At 49.6% G+C, this 22,959-nt stretch overlaps 1 protein-coding gene and 1 long non-coding RNA gene across 2 annotated transcripts in view; one reads left to right on the top strand and one right to left on the bottom strand.

Annotated features, from left to right (window-relative positions):
• Positions 1-2,039: 2,039 nt before the first annotated feature.
• Positions 2,040-17,315, bottom strand: STC2 (stanniocalcin 2). The gene is made up of 4 exons (XM_055421840.2): positions 15,642-17,315; positions 13,446-13,588; positions 10,784-10,995; positions 2,040-5,507 (listed from the first exon to the last, which is right to left on the bottom strand). The coding sequence occupies exons 1-4, from the start codon at positions 15,790-15,792 to the stop codon at positions 5,105-5,107; spliced, it is 909 nt and encodes a 302-aa protein (XP_055277815.1). The 5' UTR covers positions 15,793-17,315; the 3' UTR covers positions 2,040-5,104.
• Positions 14,787-22,959, top strand: part of LOC129553161 (uncharacterized) — a 205,494-nt gene continuing 197,321 nt past the window's right edge. The window contains exon 1 of the long non-coding RNA XR_008685406.2: positions 14,787-15,082. This is a non-coding gene — a long non-coding RNA (uncharacterized LOC129553161). The remainder of the gene's footprint in view (positions 15,083-22,959) is intronic.

Here is a 22,959-nt window from a genome sequence, read left to right as displayed (position 1 = left end):
CTCTTCAGTAGGAGGCTTTCTTTTCTGTCGACTTCAGAATAAATTCAGATTTCTGTCTCCAGATTGTGGGACCCACGGCTCCAGCTTCCTTTGAAAACTTTGCTTAAATCCAGCATATTTGGAAGATCTTCTAGCCCTCCCACAGCCTCATCATTCCTGAACCAGTGGACTGGAGCAGTTCTGAGCGTTGAAGGGAGGGAGGTATCTGCGTTTCTGAACACTGCGTGTATTTAACCCACATTTTCACATCAGGGTAATCCACAGATAGAAGACAGTGCTGACTAAGCCCTGCCACCCCCTGGAGCTTGCTCGCCTTTTGATGGCTCTAGGCAAAAGAAGATGCCTTTGGGCTTCAATGTTTTCATATGTAAAATGAAGCTCAGAAATGATATCTGTAAAGCACCAAGCAGCACAGGGGGCACATAACAGATTCCCAGGAAACTGCAGCTACTATGATGGGGGTGATGGCGGGGCTGAAGATTTCGGCAAAGCCTGATATCTCAAGGCAGGGCTGGTGACTGGGTGGGTTTAGCAGAGAAAACTCAGTCTGCATGGTCATTCCAGCCAGCCACTCCCTAAAGGTTCTCCTTAGGAACACTTAAGAAACATCTTTAAAAAAAAAATTAACTCATATGCACTGAAAAGCGATCAGACTCCATGATTTTCCTCCCCTCCCTTAATCTGAACTAAAATCTGAGTCTTTGCAGAGAGGAAAGGTGAGAGCATCAATTTTCCTTTCCATTCTAAAGCAGAATTCCTTGGAGGCCTGGTGCTATAAATATAAGAGTATAATTATTCTTTCTTTAAGCCCTGTGTAAAATAGAATCATACTGATTGGTTTAAATTAAAAATAAATTGTATGTGAAGAATCTGGGCCTGAAGTAGGGGAAAGCATGTGGCCTAGAGTCACAGATTTGGGTTCGAGTTCAGGTGTCCCCCACCCCCACCCCCGCCACTAGTCGCACGGTTTGGGAGAAGTTGCTTTACTTTCTGATACCTTGGTTTCTTTCCCTGTAAAGTGGGGATAATACCCGCTGCTTGTGGGACGTAGTGGGGATGAGGTTACGTATACAAGATGCCTGGCCTGGTGCTGAAAACACAGTGGGCATGCCAATGGTGGAGTAAACCACAGAATTAGTAAATCAGGGGCTCCAGCTCACCAGTAGCGCTGAGGAAGGGCGGGGTGAGGAGGAGGCTTCCCTGCCTGTGCAGGGCTCCTGGCCCCTGAGCTGTTTTCTGACCAAGACTTAATTATGCTGGTGGCGTCCTCTCTAGGCTCCATCTGCAAGAAAGGGTAGCTGACTCCAAGGTCTGTGGATTCCAGAAGGAGCTGTGAGGACCACCCTGATGGCCCTGGGGTTGGTGCTTTCAGGCTGGCCACAGAAGCTCAGCCTCCTCTTTGGGTGGTTTAGGCAGGGTTTTGGACAGAGTCCCTGTGAGGGAAGAAAAGCCTAGAGAATCTTCTTCCCTGAGTTCCTCCCCCTGTAAACTGAACATGCACCATTATATTTTTTAAACTGACATATGATTGATTTACAATGTTGTATTATCTTTTGCTGTATAGCAAAGTGACTCAGTAATACACACACACACACACACATATATTCTTTTTCATATTATTTTCCATTAGGCTTATCATAGGATATTGAAAATAGTTCCCTGTGCTATACAGAAGATCCTTGTTGTTTTTTTCTTTTGGTTACACCATGTGTCTTGTGAGATCTTCTCCAACCAGGAATTGAACCTGGGCCCCCACAGTGAAAGCCCAGAATCTTAACCACAAGGCCACCAGGGAAGTGCTGGGGCCTGGTTTATCCATCCTGTATGTAACAGTTTGCCTCTGGTCCCAAACCCCCAGCCCTCCCCCAGCCCCCTCCCCTGTCAATAGCCATGCCTCTGTTCTCTATGTCTATGAGCCTGTTTCTATCTCGTAGATATCTGAATATCCAGCATTTAATGGACTCAAAGCCCAGTTACTGACAGCCATCCCCTTGGCCCACCCAAAGCTCTCTCAGACGAAAATGCTACTCAAGAGGAAGTCAGTTATTTAAAACCTTTATTAAGGCTTGGAGAAAGATAATGCAATGTGACAACGTACAGGTCCTGCTGCCTAAATCCGTAACAGAAACAGATCTTATAACTTAGCAAGCCCACATGGTGCCGATGCTGAGATCTCACGAGGGTTGCTCTTTCTTAGGAAACGGGCCCTGGAAGCGTTTGTCCATGTTGTTCTAAGTGGAGCCTTTTCCTAGGTTCGAGCTGAAATTTCTGTGTGTGTGTCTGTGTGTAAAAGTACAGCTACAGCTCTGGGCTAGCATTTTCTATTTATTTAGTTTTGAGTGTCAGCATTTCACTCTACTAAGGCCTCTCATTTCAGAATAACAGGGCTATTTATTGATACAAAGGAGAGGTGTTCGGATCATCTTGTTAAGATGCAGGGCTCAAAATAAACATCATATCTTTATTTGGAAATCCACATCCTTCCTCAAAGGAAGGCTCAGGAGTAAATTTGTATGAAGTACGAAGCCCCAAGTGGAGGGTCTATTTTTAAGGACGACTTTGCTTATATTTTAGACTGTACAAATGCCTCTGTCCATGCTTACAGGAATTTGGATTTTCCCCAGTTTTGAGATAAAGAATTTCAGCAATAAATACTACTGTAGGCTTCAAAACATTAGGAACCAGAATGCAAGGATTTCTACCTGACTTTTGAGAAGAAACAAAGCAGTGGCATGAAAAAATACACAACACCGATCAATGAGGGGGTTCAGATCAACACAGTAAGTAATTTTATGCCTCGGGGGAAAACACTGAGATAATAAATACAAATGACAAGTATTTACAACAGAAGCGACGTATGGGGCGTCAGTAGCGAACACGTAAAACATTTACACTGAGGAAAATATAAAAGTGATGCCTTTCACCTACCCAGCCCAGAAGTGGGTGAACAAATGAGCAGCTGACCCAGCAACGCGAGAGAATGTTATTGCTTCAGCTTTTGAATGATGTAAGGAAAACAGAACACGTGCTGTGTGGCTTCAGACAGCCATGGTTTACGTTCAGTTGCCATGGCAGAGTCTGACACACCGGTCCTCCTCTCTCTCAGGGCAGAGCCGAATCAAGCACAACATCCCCTCTGTTTTCTGCAACTCCAGCTCTTTCTAGGTGCTTCTCCCAGCCTTTTGTACCTCTCCCCCCAACAGATGGTTTCTTTCCAACATGGATCGTGAAAGATTGGGAAAACGACGCTCTGGCACCCTGTCCTGGCAGCAGTGAGACTGGATTTAGGTTATATAAACACTAGCTGGGCTTTGGGTAAGGGCATTCTGTGGAACAAATCATTTTTGAGTAGATAAATATAGCCTCTTTTATCTGTGGCCTCAGGTTGCTTTGAGGGAGAGCTATGAGTTGATATAAATGGAGGATGCATACTTTTTTGCCCAGTCACTGGAACAGCAGTCAGCAAACTCAGGCTCAAGAGCCAAATCCAGTTGGGCGCTTGTTAAATAAAATTTTAATGGAGTGGAGCTAAGCCTATTTGTTATATGTTGTCTATGTATGTTTCTGCTTTCAGGCAACAAAGGATGAGTTGAGTAGCTGCAACAAAAACCATATAACCTATCAAAATGAAAATAGTGTATTCACTATCTGGACCTTTACAGACAAGATTTGTTGACCCCTGTTCTAGAAGGACCTGGCCCAGAACATCCATCCATTCCTTGCAATCCTGGGCTCCTATTTGAGTACTAGCTGCAAGAAAGGATAAGCTCTGTCAGAAAAGAGAAGAAAGGGCCTATCTCTGAGACCTCTTCAGTAAGCACAAGACCTCCATTGCCAGTGCTTTCTGTTCTAAGCTTTCCCCGTATCCTCAGTTCTGCCTCTCCTCCCTGCTTTTCTTTGTCCACTCTGACTCCTTTTCTCATGGCTAAATTTTCATTCTGGATCTGGGAAATCTTGTCCCCCAGTGGTGTGCAGCAGTCTGCTCCATTTACATAAAAGGTCGGCATTCCCTGGTGAAAATTACTGAGTAGTCCTTCTGTGTTCCCCTTTTCCAGCCTCTAACATGGACAGCCCAGCTTTCCAACTCGGCCCAATGGAACCCAGGGTCCGTCCTGGCTGAGGGTCAAGGCGAGGTACCGAAAGGCAAAGGGAATTCTAGCAAATGCACTCCTGTGTGCATTTTTTCCAGGGTGGGCTTTGCTCTAGTGGCAATGAGCCCATGTCAGGCAGTCAGACATAAAGCTACATCACTTTTTGATTACTTTAAAAATAGCACTTAAAAAAAATTCAGCCCTCAAAGATGGGTTGCTTTTTGCTTTCCTTTGAGCTGGTTTTAATGACCCAGTTGCTTGTTTGAAAGCTATTTATTTAGACGACAGATACGGAGATGTAACTGGATAAATAAAAAAAGTGAAATCGAGACTCGAAGCAGTGGTTAAAATACAGACACACAGGGGCCACTCCCTGCAGCAGGGTTCCCCAGACAGAACAATGGCTCAGAAATTATACTTAGAATCCTCGCAGCCCCCACACCTCTCCCCCCAACCCCCGCCCCGTCCCAAGATACTCCAACCCTCAAGGTCCCATGCAAGAAACTGGATTTCTGTTTGGCACCAAGCACCCACACGGCCCTGCCCCCGCTCCACCCTTCTCCGGATTCCCAGGGAGATTTGCACACCCACTCCTGCGCCGGAACCCGGCCGCGCTCCGCTGGGGCTGCGCAGAGGCTGGGGGCGGGCCGAGCACCACGCGCGCAGTCTGGCCCCGGGGTCGCCCCGCCCCTCCCGTCACCTCCCCGGCAGAGGGAGCCGCAAGCCTCAGCCCAGGGTCTCGACGGGTGGAAAGAAGGCAAGGCTGCGAGCAGGGCGACCTCCCGTCGGGGTGTGTGGGTGCGGGCCGCACCAGGCACAGCCGAGCCCTCGCTGCTGCCGGCGGAGCCTGCGCCTCACCTGCTCACGCCGCTAACAGACGCCTCCAGTCAAGTCCGCAATCCCCATCACACCTGCGAGTGCAGCCCCCTCTTTAATGGCAAATGTTTTGGAATGTCCAGAGAGAAGAAAATGGACGGCGTGGAGGAAAAGATTTCCCTGCCGGGCCTTTCGTTTCACCTCCGGATATCGGAATACTCAGACTGTTCATCCTCCCACTCGCTGCTTCCAGAAGTCCCCTGGGCCCGGGGGCCGGCCGCTCTGCCCCGGGCGTGGGCGCTAGGGTGGCTCTTGCTACCTCGCTCACCCTTGGCACCTCGGCCAGTCTCCCGACTGCTGGGCTCCGCGAGGTGGGGACCCATTTCCGCGGGGTGGCCCCTGGAGAGCTTGGCCCTGTCGCCCTGGAGCTGGCGCTCGGGCGGCGCCGTGGGGGGTCTCTGGATGGCCGAGGTGCAGAAACTCAGGATGGAGCACAGGCTTCCCCAGCTCTGCTCACACTGAGCCTGGACGCTGTGGGTGATGGCCTCCTTCACCTCCTCCCCACAGGTCAGCAGCAGGTTCACTAGGTCGACGTAGGGTCTGTGATTGAGAGAGAGACAGGGGCTGGAGAACGCCTGCTGCGGAGGTCAGGACCCACAGGAGGGGAGAGGCCTGGCCGATGCTTGACTTGGCTTTGGTTTGGCAAAAGATGTTCCTGGAATTACTGCTGCCTTTACCTGGATTCTGTGGAGTACTGGGCTCCCCGCCAGGCACTGGAGGGAACTGGAGCCTAGGGGGAGGGAGTCCGCCACAAGAAAAAGGGCCCCTGACAATACACAGGTGTCTGTGCTAGAACCCTTGAAAGAAGCCCTGGGGAGTGAGGCGCACAGCTGCGGGAATAAGGCAGGCAGGGGCACTCCAGGCCCGTTTGTGCTGTGCTCTGCGTAGTCACTCAGTCCTCTCTGACTCATTGTGATTCCCATGGACTGTAGCCCGCCAGGCTCCTCTGTCCATGGAGATTCTCCAGGCAAGAATACTGGAGTGGGTTGACATGCCCTCCTCCAGGGGATCTTCCCAACCCAGGGATCAAACCCAGGTCTCCCACATTGCAGGATTCTTTACCGTGTGAATCACCAGTGAAGTCCCCGGGCCTGTTTAGGGTGTGCTGCTGCTGCTAAGTCACTTCAGTCGTGTCCGACTCTGTGTGACCCCATAGACGGCAGCCCTCGAGGCTCCCCCATCCCTGGGATTCTCCAGGCAAGAACTAGGAGGATTTTAGCAGGAGGGGAAATGGGTCTTGGAGCCAGTGGAATGATACTTAGGCAAATGGTGAAGGGCCTTAAATACTAAACTGAGGAGTCCTTATGGCAGGGAAGCGAGATTGGCTGGCTTTGCACTGGGTGTCCTTCTCCTTGATAAGCCTAATCTAAGTTAGGCTCCCCAAAAACCACTTTCCCCGTGTGTGTATTTGCCCCTGATTTGGGCTCAGGATAATGAAGGATGTTTGGGGAAGTTTTCTGGATGCATTCTCCTTTGTATCTGGAGGTGTCTGGAACAGGTGAAGGGTGGGGCTGGGGTGCAGATTCCAACCAAGATTTCCCTTCCTTGGTGGCAGAGGCTGAGGGGGGGAGTGGCTGTCTGAACAGCTCTATTCTTTCGGTCTGGGCTTCCCCACAAAGGGAGGTGAGGGCTGGCCTGGCAGAGAGGGGCCTCTGTGCTTGGGACGAGAGCCAGCTGTCTGTGAAATAAGCATGCTTGGTTCCCAAGGGGGGGACCAGTTGCTCAGGCCATCTTTAGGAAAAGTGCTGAAGGAGGAATTACTACGTACCTTCCTCCTGGGGGTGGAGGTGTGTGCAGAAAGCCAGGGCAGTGTGCCTATTTTGGGGCCCATCTGGCAAAAGGTGCCCCCAGTAATGGGATCTCCTGGCCAACTCACCAAGCCTTTCTTACATCTCACTGGACTTAAAATCCCCAAGGTGTGGGGAGGGGTATGGCATGTTCCAGGTGGCTAACAAGCTTTCTTAAGCAGCCCTCACTGGCAGAATTTCTGGGTCTATATGACCATGCACTGGGCTATCCCCTTGGGCAGGAAATCACTCTGGCATGTGAGTGATCATTTGTAAGAACAAGCCTCTTTTTTCTTCGGTGAGCCTGCGCCACTGAGAGGCTGCACTCCAGACCGTTTGAATCTTTTCTCTGCATGTGGGCCGTTGTTGCCCAGCAGGAAGGGCAGATTGTTTTAAGACTTGTGAAGCGGTTTGCTGCCATTTTCATGAATTAGTCCTCAAGTTGTAATTGAGTGGACTGTCCTCACTTCATAGATAGAAAAACAGAGACATGGTTGGGGAGAAAGTGGCTTTTGGAAGCTTCTGGGCCGAGAAGGTCTGGGGCTGGGCTGAGAGCGGAGAGGAGGAATGTTCCGGCTGACAGAGATCAAGCTGCCTTTTAAGGCTTACTTGATGCCTTTGGAGTCGGAGAGTCTGGGCACAGCTGATGGGCAGGGTGCTGAAAGTCTTGAAGGCAGGCCCCTAACTGTGACAAGGACAGTGATGACCCAGGTTGACTTCAGCTAAGAGAGGAGGGCATGGGCACACGAGGGAAGTGGTCCCTGCATGTCCGTTTCCATCCATCTTTTGAAACCTAGCACTGACAGGCTTAGGGAGGTCAAGTTCACTGAGTGTCTGCTAGAGCATCATTGGGGTTTTAGCACCTGATCTTGCCTGCCACCTCCTGTGGGTAGATAAGCAGATCACAGAGACTAAGCATCTATCTTTTGGGGATGCTTTTTTCCAAGTTTCTTTCCCCAGAGTAAGGAGAGGAAGGGCCCTCTTGGGAATCCACAGACTGCCTCTTGGCCTCCTTCAGCAGGGCATCCTGCCTGCCAGATGAGCTTGCTGAATCCCAAGGTGGATCCCAGAAGGCTGGACTACCCCACGCTCTTTTCTGCCCTTGGCGCTCTCTGCCGAGGAGAAAGCTGTGAACCACCGTGGGGGTGTGTTCATCTAAGCTGTGTTTCAAGCTGGCATGGTGCCTTCTCAGGCTGCTAGCTCAGCCCGTGTCTAATGACAAAGCCCAGCTCTCTCCACTGGGCGTCAGCAAGGCTAAAGGGTTTTTAAAAATACTTGGAGGGGGATGTGCCTGGAGGCTGCCAGCACCCAGTGACAGGGTGTCTGATGGCCAGGCGGGTGATATGGAGAAAGTGGGACAGGAAGGGGTGAGGGGAGCAGGGCGTTGGAAGGAAGTCACTTTAGCTGAATGTGAGTGTTTTAGGGGTTAGGTGAGGGTCAGGTTGAGGGTTGGGGGTGATGTGGATTCTAGGATGACTATGATTTCCTTCTCTCTAGAGGGAACAGCAAATTCAGTTTTCATTTTCTTATCTGTGGCCAAGGTCACACATTCTTAAATGGCCTTCTTGATATTTGGGGACTGATGGGATCTTTGGTGCCCAAATCATTAAGATAGTTAAGAAAAACTAAAAAAAAAATTCAGTTCAGCTTTAAATACTAGTTGACAGAGTGTGCAGTTGCAGCTTCAGAAGGGAAGGCAGTGGGATTTTGTGGAGAGCTAGAATTGCTGGTTTAGCAAGAGGAATTGCATGTAGCCACATTGAGTATTTAAGAAGAAGGTCCAGGTTTGCTTTTGGGGTAGACCACCTGCATTTCCAGAGCAGGCTGGGGTAGGGGCTATGTGGGCTCTAAATGATGCATGGAGCCATTTGGAAGTAAGGGTCCCATGGACGATGCTTCCATGGAGGAGACATCAGAAAACCATAGCGCTTTCTGTCTTCTTAAATGCAAAGGTGGGGTAGGGTGGCAAAACCCCTCAAAACCTTCAGTTTTCCCAAAGACTTTTCTCCAAAGAAACAAAAGTCTTCTTGGCTCCAGGAATGTGTTACAGAATTAAAAACTAGTGCCCTGTCACCCATTTTTGAAGCCAACAAACTATCTGTGATGGAGGAGAGGAAGTTGAGGACAAATGAACTTCATAAGTTTCTTAGCAATGGAGTGTCTGCCTCTTGCAGGGGCACCTTGAAGGAAGGAAACTTCAGTGTTCTGCTTGTGTAACGGGACTGCTTTTGAAAAAGAGGGAAAAAATCCTGCTGCATTTGGGGACCAATGAGCCTTTAGTTGGTCTAGTGGGGAGAATGGAGGCCAGGGCAAGGAGGTTTGAGGTCCATTCCTGACAACTGGCTTCAGAATCACCAGTTCCCAAGTTGGAAATTAGGAATTGAACCTCAGAGCAAGATCTTTAACTTCTTAGCTTCACATTCTTTCTCCGTTGCGTGGGGTTAGTATTCTCTGGCTTGTAGCACTGTTGGGAAAGGTAAATGAGATAATCTAGGCCAAGTCCCTGGCCAAGGGTCTGGCCCACTCAGAAAATGACAGTTATTGTTATTGCTATTGTTGGTTTGATTCTTTACAGAGATTTGGAAGAATAGAAAATATTTTATTGGGCATTAGTATAACCCAGGCTTCCTAGGTGGTGCTGGTGATAAAGAATTCGACTGCCAATGAAGGAGGTGCAAGAGATGTGGGTTCGATCCCTAGGTCAGGAAAATCCCCTGCAGTAGGAAATGGAAACCTGCTCCAGGATTCTTGCCTGGAAAATCCATGACAGAGGAGCCTGATGGGCTGCAGTCCATTGGGCCACAAAGAGTCAGACATGATTGAGCGACTGAGAACACAGTGTAACTCAAGGCAAAGGCAACATCACTTTGCTCCTGGCAAGAACGGCCTATAGAGATTCATGGTAAATCTAATAATTCTAACACTGCACCAGGGGTGTTGCAAGGTACCTAGAGCCTTATAACCAAGTGGGAAGTGACAGGTGATGGCTGCTATTCTCTGTGGTCTAAGTGGTGTGGGTGGGATGGGGAATGCCCTGTTGAGTGACATAGTTGAGGGAGGCTGTGGCATGAACTAAGGAGCAAGGGTTGATAAAATTGTACTGATCTGGCCCAGTGAATCACTGGGCAAAGACTAACAGTGTAGTGACTTGTACTGGGCTGCTTAGCTAGTACCTTGCTTTTTGCCCTGAGTCCCCAAGGAAGGAGCCGTTCTATGTTTTTAAAGGAAGATGTCCTGGGTTTATGATTGAATTACAAGTCTTCCAAAGAGTATGTTCCTATGCCCTCATTTTGGCATAAAGGTGTTTAGGTGATAAAAGTTTTTATCATTTATTTTACATTTTCTCTGGGAAGGCATGAATATTGGAGAAGGTGAATTGGACCTTCTAAGGGAAAGCAGAACTTATGGAGGCAAGGGAAAAAGCTACCGGTATTTAAGAATATAAGTCCTGGAGCTGGACTTCCAGGCTCCTCCATCATTGTCTGTGTGACCTTTACCACAGTGAATCTCAGTTTTCTCATCTGTAAAATGGAGCTGAGAATAGTACCCAGCTCATGGTGCTGTCATGAAGATCAAGTGAAAAATTCATATGAAGCCTTAGCACAATGCCTGGCACTCAGTACATACTCAGTATATATTACCAGCTCTTGGCCATCTGCTGGGGCACCTACATGGCAACTCGGAACACTCAGAACTGTTGGGATCCTGGCTGAAGGAAAGACTAAAGGTATCCTAAATTCCACATGTTTGATGCTCAGTGAAAAAGATTTCCTGTTGCTATTGCTTAGGATTTTGAAACTGATGGTGAAAATTTCTTGTGCTTTTCCTGAAGGCCAGCCGGAAAGGGACTCTCAGGGGAGTCAGTGCAGCTTTCCGTGGTAAACCACAACCTCCCATTTAACAGGAGAGTTGAGCCTCTACAAGTCAGCCCATCAGACTGAAGAAGACTGTCTCTGGACCGCAGCAGACCTCTCCTCCCTCCATGCACACTGCAGCATCACCCCATCCACCCCCCAGGGCAGCACTCACTCATGCAGCAGCAGGTCCTTGAAGTGAATCATCTCTACCATCACCCGGATGTTCTCCTGTGCGGCGGAGCACAGGTCATGCTTGAGGTAGCATTCCCGCTGCAGCTGGAACACCATCTCCTTGATGGCCGGACACTTCCGGCTTATACAGCTGAATCTGTGCCGCAGAGCGTGGGCCTTACACTTCAAGGCATCTTTGATGAACGACTTGCCCTGAGAGCGGAGGGGACGGGGGAGGGAGAGAGGGGTGGAAGAGACCAGGCCTTATTACACGCTTTGACAGTCTGACCCTTGTTGGGCTTACATGGGATTTTTCTGACAACCGAACCTCAAGGCCCCATCCAGACGGACATCCTTGCAGGTGACAGGCTGAGGCTACATCAGGAGGTCTGTCCAGAGTGACGTGAGACCTCTGCCTTCAGCCCCAAAGGATGTTACCTGGGAGACTGACATGGTTGCTTCCTTCCTCCCAAACTCCTCTACTTGCCTCCTTCGTCCTGTGGCTCCCGTGGCCCTCTGTCCTCAAGGAAGCCCAGTGTTGACTGTGTGGTGGCAACGTTTCTGAGACCCCGAGGGAAATTTGGGCAGGCATAAGCCCAGAGCTCCTTGGCAGTGCGTGGTGAGAGGTTTTCCCAGGTGCGTCCTTGTGCAGATCTCGCATCTTTCCTACTCCTCCTAGTGATGTGAAGGTCCGGTGCTAGCTGGGCCTGCCTTTCCTGCCTCAGTGCCTCCTGCCGACCCCAACCCGTACTCTCTCTCTCCTCCTCCTAGCCTTTAAGGAGGAGCATTCTTTTCCTTTTTGAAAGCAATTCGACTCCTTTAAACTGTTAGGATTACTGCCTCTAAAAGGCCCGCCTGGCACACTGCCTGCCAGCATCTGGAGCCTGAACTGCCCGGCTGACGGCCCCTCCCCCTCGCCCTAGGCCTCCGAGTGGCGAAGGCAGCCAGGCATACATCTGGCCTGCAGTTCTCTTTCCTGGCAACCCCACGAGATTGTTCTCATCCTAGAGAGGAGACAGCTGTTGGGGGTGTGGGGGCGAGCCTGGGCCGTTAGCTTCCTTATCAACCTCGCGGGGCACAGAGGCACTGTGGGATACCCACCCAGGGATGCTCACACCCCTCTTCTACAGAAGCGAGCTGTCATTGGAGAAGTCACCCCTGTGTTTTAGACAGGCCTGAAGGAACGGAGTTGAGAAAGTAAATGGGTTTAGGTTGGAAGTGGGACGCCGGCCAGCACGTTTATTTCAGTCCTCTCCTGCAGAAGCCGCTGAAAGGTCTACAGAGAGAGTCTGATCACTGGAAAGCCACCTCACGGTGATTCCCTTTCCTCTGACGCGCCAGTGGGAGCCACATAGGATGGAGGGTAGGGTGTGCCGGTTGACTAAGTAGTTATGGGCTGAGACCTGACTTGAAAGGGATGCTTCTAACTTGAGAACGTACTCCTGTTGGATGAGGAAAAAAAGGAAGATGAATTTATGCGAGGGCTGCAGCAATCTGTTCTCAGTATTCTTCCCTGACATCCTGTGGGATTGCCCTGAAATACACATCTTTCCTCCGGATTTCCTATAACGTTTCCTAATTCCCGTTAATCCAGAAGGGATGCTTTATTAGGGCATCTCCAGGACTTCAGACACTTTCCTCCTCTTTCCTTCCCCGGTTTCCCCTGCTGGCACCCCACATCCTCTGAAGGGGAGGCTGCCAGCCCGCATCCCTTTCTGGTTCCCAGGCATTGCTTTGTCAGGCTGTCTACAGGATGTCAGTACATGGTAACTGGTGATGTTCATAAATCACACCTCAACTGTTGGCCTCATCCAAACAGTCATGGCTCTCCAGTGAAATGACCACAGGGTACTTCACAGTGCATATACGGGCTGGGGAGGACGTGCAGGAGATGAGCCTGATGCTCCACTCCACCTGAGATGTGTTTGCATGGTGTGCACTGGAGCCGTAAGGTTTTGTTGGTTCTTTTCCTACTCGTGCAGCATCTAGGCTTTTACCCTGGGGAGCCCAGGATAAGTGAAGTGGGTCAGGCCCTGACTATATTTATTATATAGAGCGGGACTCATTCAGGGTTCCAACTTTTCAGGTTGGGAGAGGAGGATCTGCTGCTTAGGAGGAAGAAAAGTCTGCTCTCTGGAGGCCCTGATTTATCCATGCTGCCTGCCCATGTCCTCTAGGAGATGACGAATTTCTACAAATTTCGTGTCTCTTTTATTCTTGCCTATTAGGTGAAAATAGCTTTTGGCATGTTTAATTGGAGTCCCTGACCTTCCCTGCCCTACCCCCAGCCTAATGTTATGGTCCTCGCAGACTGGGTTCTGGGTAGCCAGACAGCGTGTGTCCCTTACAAGATGTTTATTATGAGTTTTCTCTGCTAAGAATCCTCAAATAATTGTTCAGCTTGGCCTCCATCCCACTCTGTGTGTGCAAACACAGGGGAAGAGTGGAGGAAGCCTCGGCCGATGGGACAGGTCCAGAGAGCTGAACCCCGGAGTGCAGTGGGGAGTCACTGGCACCCTGCTGCACACCTGGAAGGTCTCTGGCAAGTAATGAAACCCACCATGATGTTCAGCTAGGAAACTCTGTTAACAGGTTTTTCCAATGAACGTTTCAGTCATGCTCTGCTAACCCAAAGCATTCTTGGTGCTCAATATGGTTTTTACCTGGGCATCAAATTTTCCAGCGTTGTGCAGAAAAGTCATGCAAATTCCATGTAAGCCCCGAATCTCACAAGAGTTGTTCTCGAAACATTCAAACACGCCACACCCCACATCGCCAGCGTTGACCAAACAGTGCTGGATTTCCGCTAAAATGAGAATTACATACAATCATATACAAAATTCTCTGCCATGCTGGGGACTGCAGAGAGAGGCTGGTTGAAATAAAAGTAATGACTAAAAGGAAAATTAAGAAAAAGTGTTAGAAATGACTGTTTTGGGATCCAAAAGCCAAGGAAAGAAAATTTCATCACTTAATCTACTTATGAAGATAACTAGTATTTGTAAATATTTGTAAAAATTAGCCAGACCTACATTACAAAAGTCACAAGAGAAGTTAGGTCAGAACACTCCATTTTTTCATCCTTCTCATCTTATTAAAGTATTTGTGGGAATACTTAGTTTGACTGCTGAAGATATTTCAGCTTCCTAAACCCACTGACAAAAATAAAATTTCAACCCATTAGCTTGGTCTTTCCCTTCTGTCCTTCAATGAAATACTCTTCTGTACTTGGATGAAGCTGCTGCTATTAAATCACGGCCATTTCCTTCCTGACCCCCAAATGAGAGCGTCCAAAAAGCAGTTTCAATTTAGCTTTATGATTCAACACCTAAAAATCAAAACAAAATTCCTATTAAGGCAGCGCCTCCAAACCATTCGCATTAAAAATACCAGGCTAGGGAAATTGCAGTTTCCTTGCAAGCAGGCTCAGGAGTCGAGTCAGATAGGGGTTAGTCTGCAGAAACGCAACCTTTGCAGTTCGAGGTTCCTTTTAAATAGAGATCCGGGGTGAGATGTCGCTTAATTCCCTAGACTTCTCGAGACCCGGGTGTCCGCTGCCCTCCTTCGCAGAATGTGGCCCCAATTTGCCTCTCTGAAAGGACAGGCTGAGAGGGAGTTAACTGTCAGGCTGCAAAGCCTCTCTCCTTTCCCTTCCCCTACCCAATTTCCCTGACTTAAACCAACCACAAAATTACATCAGAAGAGTATATTTTGGAAGAAGGGCGGGTCGGAGGAGATAATCCGTATTCAGATTAAATCTGCCGAGAGAATGAGGGGCGTGTATTTGTTGAGGGTCACCAACTAGCGAAAATCACGTTTGATTCTCAGGGAAAGCTCTGGGAGGGGAAAAGGTGGGTGAGATTCCTAGGACGAGCGGGGCAAGAGCCGGGAGTGCTGGCATCCGCCTATGGAGGTGGGAGACTCCCGGACGGTCCCATGCGCGGCCCCGGCGCGCCGGCCCGGAGCGCGCAGGGCCGCGGTTCACTCGCTCTCGGCGCCCCTAATGGGCACTCGTGCATTCCTGCTCGTGCGGTGAGCGCACGCACGGCACCGCCGGGTTCGCAGCCCCCTTTAATAAAGGGAGGGCCGTGAAGAGCGAAGAAGGGCTAGGCAGATTTTCTTCCTCTCCCGGAGGCTGGGAAAAGGGCCAGCCCCGTGCCCAGCACGCCTGGTTGTGCTTGGCAGCTCGCGGGTAAACGGAGAGCCGGTCGAGCAGCTGCGGCGCACGGTTCGGGCCGTGTCACCATTTCTTCTCTTGCTGACCTGCCCTGGAGCCGGGGACGGAGGCAGCACCGCAGAGGTATGCTTTACTCCACCCGCCCCTGCCCCTTCCGAAAGGAATGCCCCACAAGGGGGAAAGTTCGCCATGCAATTTGTCTCGCCTACAAAGTTCTTGGATGTCGGGCATCTTTTGAGGAGGGGGAGAAGCAGTCCTGCCACGGCCCGCCGGCTGGGAAGAGAAGTTCTTCGGTTCAGGGTGCAGCCCGGTAGCGGGGACGCTCCGTGCCTCCTGCAAGCCGGTTAGGATGGAACAGGGAGGTTTGAACCGGTCCGGGGACGCTGGAGCCGACCCTGACCGCGTCATGCGGTGCTTCCTTTACCCTCGACCCGGGGAGGACAGCAACAAGTCCTGCCCCAGCCATCTCATCACCCGGCTAGCACGTGCGGATTCCGGGCGCGCGGAGCCCGGTGTGGACCTCGCTCTGCCGCGCGCTTTCCTCTTCACGCCCCGCTCCACCCCAAGAGTTTGCGCGTCCCTGGGTGGGCGCCCAGTTCTGGGCGAAGCGCCCGGGACGCGCTGCGTGGGTGCGGGATGTCTTCTCCCAGCAGCTCCCCGCCGCAGGGGCGCACGCACTTACCTGTGTTCTGCAAGGACAGACGGCCTTTCTGCTGGGAGCCCCTGTCTTGGGGACCTTCGGGGGGGTTGGTGGCGTCGGTCCCTCTAGCTGGATCGAAGGTAACCAGTACCAAAGCCAGGGTCACGAACTGGCCCAGCCGCTCGGCACACATGGTTCTTGGTGTAAACCTCCAGCCCGGAGACCTGGATTCTTTGTGCTCCCCTCTTCCTCCTCCTCCGCCGCTTCCCCTCCTCCTCCCACTCTTCCTCCCGGCTCGCCTTTTCCCTCCTCGCGGCCGCGGCTCGGATAGAGGTTACCCAGCGCCCTCCCGTAGCTCTCCGGAGAGCATGTGACCAGGCCGTTAGCAGCGCCGCGAGTGCCGGGCAATGGCAGGGACGGTGCCTCAAATATCCCTGGAAGCTCTGGTGTCACTTGAATGAAGGAGTCGAGCAGGTGTTGTCCCGGCGGCTGGACCAATCCGAGACCCCCGCCCGTTTGACAACACGGCCTGGAGGCGGGGCCTGCGCCCAACTACTACAGGAGGAAGCCGAGCGCTGCTGGGAGCGCCGGACAAAGTTGCAGACCTGGCGACGGCCACGCGTTTGCGTGCGTGTGTGAGTGTGTGAGAGCGCGGTCGGAGATACATGCGCGTGTGCGGGTGCTCCAAGGCAATGGCCGAACGGACTTAACTAAAAGCGAATCCCAGCTCCGGCTGCAGCTGAAGAAAGGCGAGACTGGATGGTCTGCTCTGGGACAGCGTCCCGCCTCCCCTCCAACCCCCTCGGGCTCCTGGCTCGCATCACACCCGCCACGGGCAGGGAGAGTTTCCTCTTTCTGCCTTTTGTAATTTAGTTGAGGCTCCCGGCCCCAAGGTCTTGACAGATTGGAGAAGTTTCCTGGACACAATGGTGCTGGGGGCAAGCTGGGCACAGATGGGAATCCTGGCGGTGTGATGCTTTGCATTAAAAACAAAAAATCCTCCAAAGTATTTTAAGATAGGAGCAGAAGCACTAGATACAGGACTCGCCAGAGCAGCTGCCCCACCTTCCTCTTTTCGCCCTGCCGTGGTGGGCCTTGCCAAACAAACCTTTGGTGCCAGATTCTTGCCCCTCCCTCAATCCAGACGGATTCTGGGCTGGGCTGCAGGGATCCAGGTGAGAGACTGGACTTGCATCATTTACAGGCGGGTGGCAGGGAGGCCCGGGCAGCCCTGAGTCAGCCCGCGGCGGAGCATCGCGTGCCCCAGAGGCTGTAGCTTGAAAGGCAACTTTACGCGTCTCCAAGCATACTCTTCCATCTTCCCAAAGCGCTACTCGCCGCCGCGTTCTGTGTTCCCTTTACTCTTCATTCATCGGATGGAAAAGGTCAAAAAAAAAAAAAAAATTCTCCCCAAACCCTAAAAACAGAACCCGAGGAAATTCTCTCCATCTCTTCTCCTTTCTTGTTCGAGCTCCCTCCCCAAGCACGGCCGGGGCTGGGTTGCCCTCGACTGCTTTCTCCCCCCGGCTTGCGGAAGCAGGGAGAAAGTTGGGCGCCGCTGGGAGCGCCTCTTCCCCCGCTGTGTGTGTACGTGTGCACGCTCACGTCTCCCCCGCGCCGAGGCCGAGGACAGGAACTGCTCCGGGCACCGTCAGTCCGACGGCTCAGCTCCGGGGGCTCGTAGGGCAGGGGGAGGGCGGGGACACGCGCGCTGCGCCACTCACCCGGGTGACGCGCTGCGCCCCTCCCCCGCCGCCTCCACCCTCCTGAGGGAGAACAGGTGAGCGTGGGTACCAGCTCCAAGGCCCCGCCCCCGCCCGCTCCCAGCCCGCGCCCTCTGCGGTAATGCGCCCCGGAGGTTTCATCACCCACTGCCCGCGGCGACGCGGCTCGGTCTCCGCGGCGGGGCGCACCGAGCGCCTCGTTGGGGCAGCCTTGTGACACGGTTGGGGGAAGGGGTGCGAAGACTCCGGGGCCAGGTCGTCCTCTGTCGGCCGTTCGACTTCCCAAGCTCCCCTCCCAAGGTCCCGGATGCAGGAGGGCGTTAGGAACGGGCATGGGCGCAGGGTGGGCACCAGTGGCTGCGGCTGTCGAGTGTCCAGCGGCCCAGAGGTGGGAGGAATGATAGGAGAGGGTAGGAAAGGCACCTTCGAGTAGGCCCTCCCAGGGGTTTTAGCGCCTGGAAGCTAGCTGCTGTCCACCATCCCCACCCGGTTTTAGGACCCCAAGAAAGGGTCACTTTGAACGTCTGAGTCTGCGTCGTGACAAAAAAACTGACCACTCATGTCCGTGACTCCAATAACAATTACATCTCACAGCCTCAAGAGTTTTGGGGGAAGGAGGTGGGTACAAGTCCTTTATTTTAATAATAGGTGGTGCACGCTTCCCACCCTGCTTTTGTTTGGGGATCTATTTCCTTTATTAGTTTATGAAACACCATCTCCTGTGTTTTTTCTTAAGAGACAAAACAAAAAACCCACAGCAGTCTGGCCTCCCATGAGCCTCTGAATTTCCTGGGTAGGGTTTCTTTCCTTGGAGAGCCTCTTTTGTAGGTGAGAACATGAGTAATATTGGCATTAAAAAGGGCATCTGGTCTCTTGGCTCTTTGAGCAACACAAACAGGAGAGGTCTAGCGGGTGGGAGCAAGCCCACCTTTGTGGGATGCAGACACTTTGAGTCTCCTTGTTAGAAGGCTGGGCCACCACGTTGGGTAGGGGCCAGGCAGATGCAGATCTCTGGGCTCCTGTCTCCCAGAGCTGGGGCACAACCTTTTGCCACCACAAGGCCCTGGCACTGCCCTCAGAGGACCTGCATAATAGAAAAATTCATCTTGACTCTATTTGCTCCAGTTTCACAGGGGATGTGAAACTGCCTACCTGAGCCACCTGCTTCTTTTAGAACTAAAAAAAAAAAAGCGGTGGTTGGATTTGAGGTATAGAAAGTAGTTACCAGTTCTTAAGAGTTTTATATTCAGAACACTTGGCCAGAGCCAGACATCCAGAGAAGAATGCCCATCCCAGTCTGTCCCATCAGGGCTGAGAAAATTCTGCAGAAGCAGGAAGCAGTGTACTGGGATTACCAGTTGAGGTCACGGGCCTGAGGTCAGAGTAGAGAGAAGAGCTCAGGCTGCTGACTGTGCTGTGATCTTCCCTTTCTCCTTCTAGCCTTATAACTCAGGCCTGGTTTGGCAGTCTGTGGCTGGTGACAGTGGGGAGTAGGTAAGGGGCAGTAATAATGATAGTAAGTATTATTATTACTGTAAAGGAAACATGAATGGGGAACAGACACTGGACCATGCATTGTGCCTGCAGATTTGGTCTCTCACTAGGTGGGAATTGAGCCTTTGGAGATGTAAGGACAGTCCAGCTGGGATTGCCCTGAGACTCAGCAAGGGTTCTTGGCTGGATGGGCCCTCCTTCTCAGTTTAAGACCTAACTGGCTGTGGGAAGGATGAGGCAGGCTCCCTTCGTGACATCTGGGGGCTTCTGTGGTTAATGCGTGGAACCCAGGTTTTCCTCTCTCACTCCAATTCACCAATTAAATCCAAACAGTGAGTGGGTTAATTCGGGTTTAAGTTTGAAAGGGGAGGGGATACTGACAAGTGGAAAAGGAACAGAGGGTATCATAGGAGGGAAGAGCATCAGGGGTAAATGAACAGAGGGGACATGGTGCATTTCTTATGAGGAATAGGAGTTGCCCCGTTTGGTATTCAAATGCAAGATAAAGCTGTCAAGGGCGTTTGGAGCCTTGTTGCAGGGCCTTTGTGAACAAATCTGTGCTCACCAGAGAAGATTTTGTTATCTCATCCTGGTGGCATTTAAGGATGAAACTCCAGGGTGCTCTTAGACTAGATTCCCTCTTGGAGTTAGGAGAAGGTCAGCGGCCCAGAGCTGACACTGTGAAGGAAGGGATGCATGAGAGGAATAGTAAGTAAGTAGTTGGAATCTTGATGTGGATCGCTATGCCTGGAAGGATGTTCTTGCTTGGGTGTGAGCAGGTGGTGCCTTGGAGGATGGGAAGTCGTTGACTGATGAGACAGTGTTGTGTAGGTTGATGTTAATACTTGGTGGCTGGTCCAGGCTGTCTGAGTTCCAAAGCCAGAGCGGAAAACGTGGCTTCCACGTGTAGAGCTCCTCCTCCTGCAAGCCACGCCCCCTTGGGGGCCGACTGTCTGGACTGATGGCACCACCTTATGGTCAGAGAGGGAACTGCCTGTCCAAATAGTGGACTCTCCTTTCTTCCAGGCTCAGACCTGAGACACTAATACCCGGTCTTCCACCGACTCCTCAATTTCCTTAGCAAATAAGTTAATACAGATTTAGACAATCTCCTCCTTGCAACCACATGCTTTAATCACTCCATCAGGGAAATCTCATTCAAACTTTTTGCTTTTACTCCCCCATCCTTTGATGTGAGCCTCAAATCTATTTTTATCATGGCTCCTTTGTGTCATGTCTCTGTGAGGGAAAATGGCAAAAAAAGGTGTCCACGTGAAACTGGCCAGACAAAATAACAATAAAATGCTGCTACCAGCCTCCAAAATAAGTAGAGGTCTCTCCCTAGAAAGCCTCTAGCTTTCCCTTTGTTTTCTTTCATTGAACCAGTTGTTGTTCCATTAAATGGAATTCAAGAGAAGGGAGACTGTATCATCCATCTTTGAGTCTGTATATTGGTGTTACAACAAAATTGCTCTCTCCTCATTTTCACAGTAAAAGTCCAGGGCCTCAGTAACATTATGAGTTTAGAAGACTTTTGTGGGGCTGCTCTGGAAATCTCACCATCATTTACAGTATTGTTTACTGGAGGAAAACTATTCTGAGTTCCCAAAATAACCAACTCCCAAAGGTTTGGAGTACACCACTTTTGTGAACTGCACATTTCCTCTATGTTGTAGAGTAATAGTCAAGCCATAGTTGTGGACTGACTGGAAACACAAAGGATGAATGAGAATTAAAAAAAACCCCAAGAGAATAATAACACTGTCTCCTCACCATAAAGAATCGAAAGCCGTAATCATCAGGCGTCCGATCATGATCTGAGTTTTGTTTGTGCCTTGCTCTGAAGCCTGCATAGTATTCCACTTGGCATCTCTGTTTTCCTCGAGTCATGATTTTTGCTTCCTCCCTGTGTGCAGAGACAAAACTCCAGGAGGAAATGTCCCAGGCCAGGATCTGCCGGATCTCTCCGAGGAGTGCTGGTGGGGCCCCTGTGGCCTTGGAGCACTGCGGCGCTTTCTCTCCGGTGGGTTTGGTTGGAGAGCTGTCAGTAAAGGAGGAGTTGTTGTTTTTGTGTGTGTGTGTGTGGGGGTGTCAGTTTTCCAGGGAGCCAGATTTTAAAAATCAAATCTGTTAATGTGATTTAACCAGCAGTATGCCATCAGGATCCATGGAACTAAATTTTCATTTTTGAGTTTTTTTTTTTTTTCTGAGGAGTTCTATTTGTAAAGGTTAATATTTCATGATTTTGGTTCTTTTTAAAATAAATCTTGCAAAGATCAAAGAGAAAATTTACTTTTTAAACAAAAACAATAAAACCCATTCTATCTTGAATGTACCATATAGGACAATTGGGGCCATTTATAAATCTAAGACTTTTTGGAATCTGATTTTTCTTATGTCTTGAAACACTTTTCATTTTATCATCCTTGGAATTATTTTATCTTTACCCATCAATTATTACCAATTATACTAAAAAATACTAAAATAATAAGAAAATGAAAGAATGATGGCATCACCATCCGGAAAGATGATGCAATAGTGACATAAATCATCATGATTGCATCACCCTTCAGTTTTCTTATTACATTGCTTAGAGTATTACATCATCTTTCAAGGAAGTTTAAAAGAGGCTAGAAGATACCATCTTTGTAGTTTTATTATTATTGCTTTCATTGAATGCCACTGAATAGAGAAGTTTTCATTGCCTGCACAAAATGGTGAAGAGAAGAAAAGTGACAAAGGAAAATGTTTTTTACAGAAGTTAGACAAATCAGAAGAGACAATAGCAATGTTGACTCTAATGATAATAGTAAAATTCACTTTGTAAGCAAAGTCTCAGACCCTGAATTTTACCATACAATAATCTAGATGAGTTTTCTCACACTCCAGAATTGACGAATAAACAATATATTTTTGAGGACAAAGAAAATATGATATTCTCATCCAGTTAGTAATTCAACAAGAATGATTTCATCACCCAATATTTTGCAACAAGAACCGGGACCATCCTGTGTTGCTCGAAGAAGCAGGAACCAGTGTTCTTTTACCTTTTGTGGTGTTTGTTTCACAAAATTTTCTTGATAGAGTTTGAAGGGGACAAATGACAAAATCAGGTGTGTTTGCAAAAGTGATCAAAAGAATATTCCTGCCAGTGTTTATAAATGTAAAGATGAAAACGCTTTGCAATTATGGAGAAAGATGACCATCTTCTCTTTAGAAAGGTTATGACCCATCAGAAGTTTCAGAAGTACTAGTTTTGTAATACAAGAACCGGAAATGACAATAAATTAGAACTTATTGGAGAATTCCTTGAAATATGGAATTAGTATTTGTGAGATGGATCTGCCCCAGGTTCACATTTGACAGCTCATGAATAGTTAGTTGCACATAGAGAATATTGCTCATTTTCAGTGTATATACCTTCAAAGTCAGGAGAATAGGGAATGAAAATGAGCTATATTTAAATGATTGAATGAATTTTGTAGTAAAAATGTAAAAACTATCCCTTTATTATTACTTCTGTAAATTACTCAGAAAAATAAAAAGACTTCCATTGGACCAAATGATGACAGCTTTTTCTTGCTGTACATACAGCAGGGCCTGAGGTTACATACATAGAATATTTTTTAAAAAGTCAAATAAACTCCTTCAGGTAAGCAGGAGCCAGTGTAGAAGACTCCGTCCATCTGTCCATTCTCAGCCCTCCCACCACCCCACTTTCCTTAAAGCTTACCTTTAAGGATTAATGACTGTTTTTCAGCAGGGTGCTTTGAATGAAAGACATTGTCATATAGCCGCTCCGTTTATTCTTCCCTTTAGTGGCGCTCAGTATTTCTCAAAATTCAGTGGGAATAAGAATCGCTGTATATGACATGAAATATGGATACTGTATTTTAGTGTATGGTAGGCAGGATTTTTAGGGTTCATTTTGACCACTCAGAAATTTTTACTTTGTGTGAAGACTTTAGAAGCCACCTGTCTTAGTCCACTGAGGTGGCCGTAACAGAATACCATTGTCTAGGTGGCTTAAATAACAAGTTTCTTTTGTCCTGCCTGTACGGCTTGTGTGGTTCTTAGTTCCCTGATAAGGGATTGAAACTGTGTCCTTGGCAGTGAAAGTGCAGAGACCTAACCACTGGACT

This window comes from Moschus berezovskii, chromosome 18 (assembly GCF_049115385.1).
Source record: "Moschus berezovskii isolate FMDL1 chromosome 18, NW_MosBer_1.0, whole genome shotgun sequence".
NCBI lineage: Eukaryota > Metazoa > Chordata > Mammalia > Artiodactyla > Moschidae > Moschus > Moschus berezovskii.
Note: the sequence above shows the minus strand (reverse complement) of the source record. Positions and strands in the feature narration are given on the sequence as shown.

Coding starts and splice junctions, on each gene's coding strand:
- STC2 (XM_055421840.2), bottom strand. CDS start 15,792: ATGTGTGCCGAGCGGCTGGGCCAGTTCGTGACCCTGGCTTTGGTACTG. Junction 13,589..15,641: donor TCTGTCCTTGCAGAACACAG/GTAAGTGCGTGC, acceptor TTCTCATTTTAG/CGGAAATCCAGCACTGTTTG. Junction 5,508..10,783: donor AAGGACCTGCTGCTGCATGA/GTGAGTGCTGCC, acceptor TCTCAATCACAG/ACCCTACGTCGACCTAGTGA.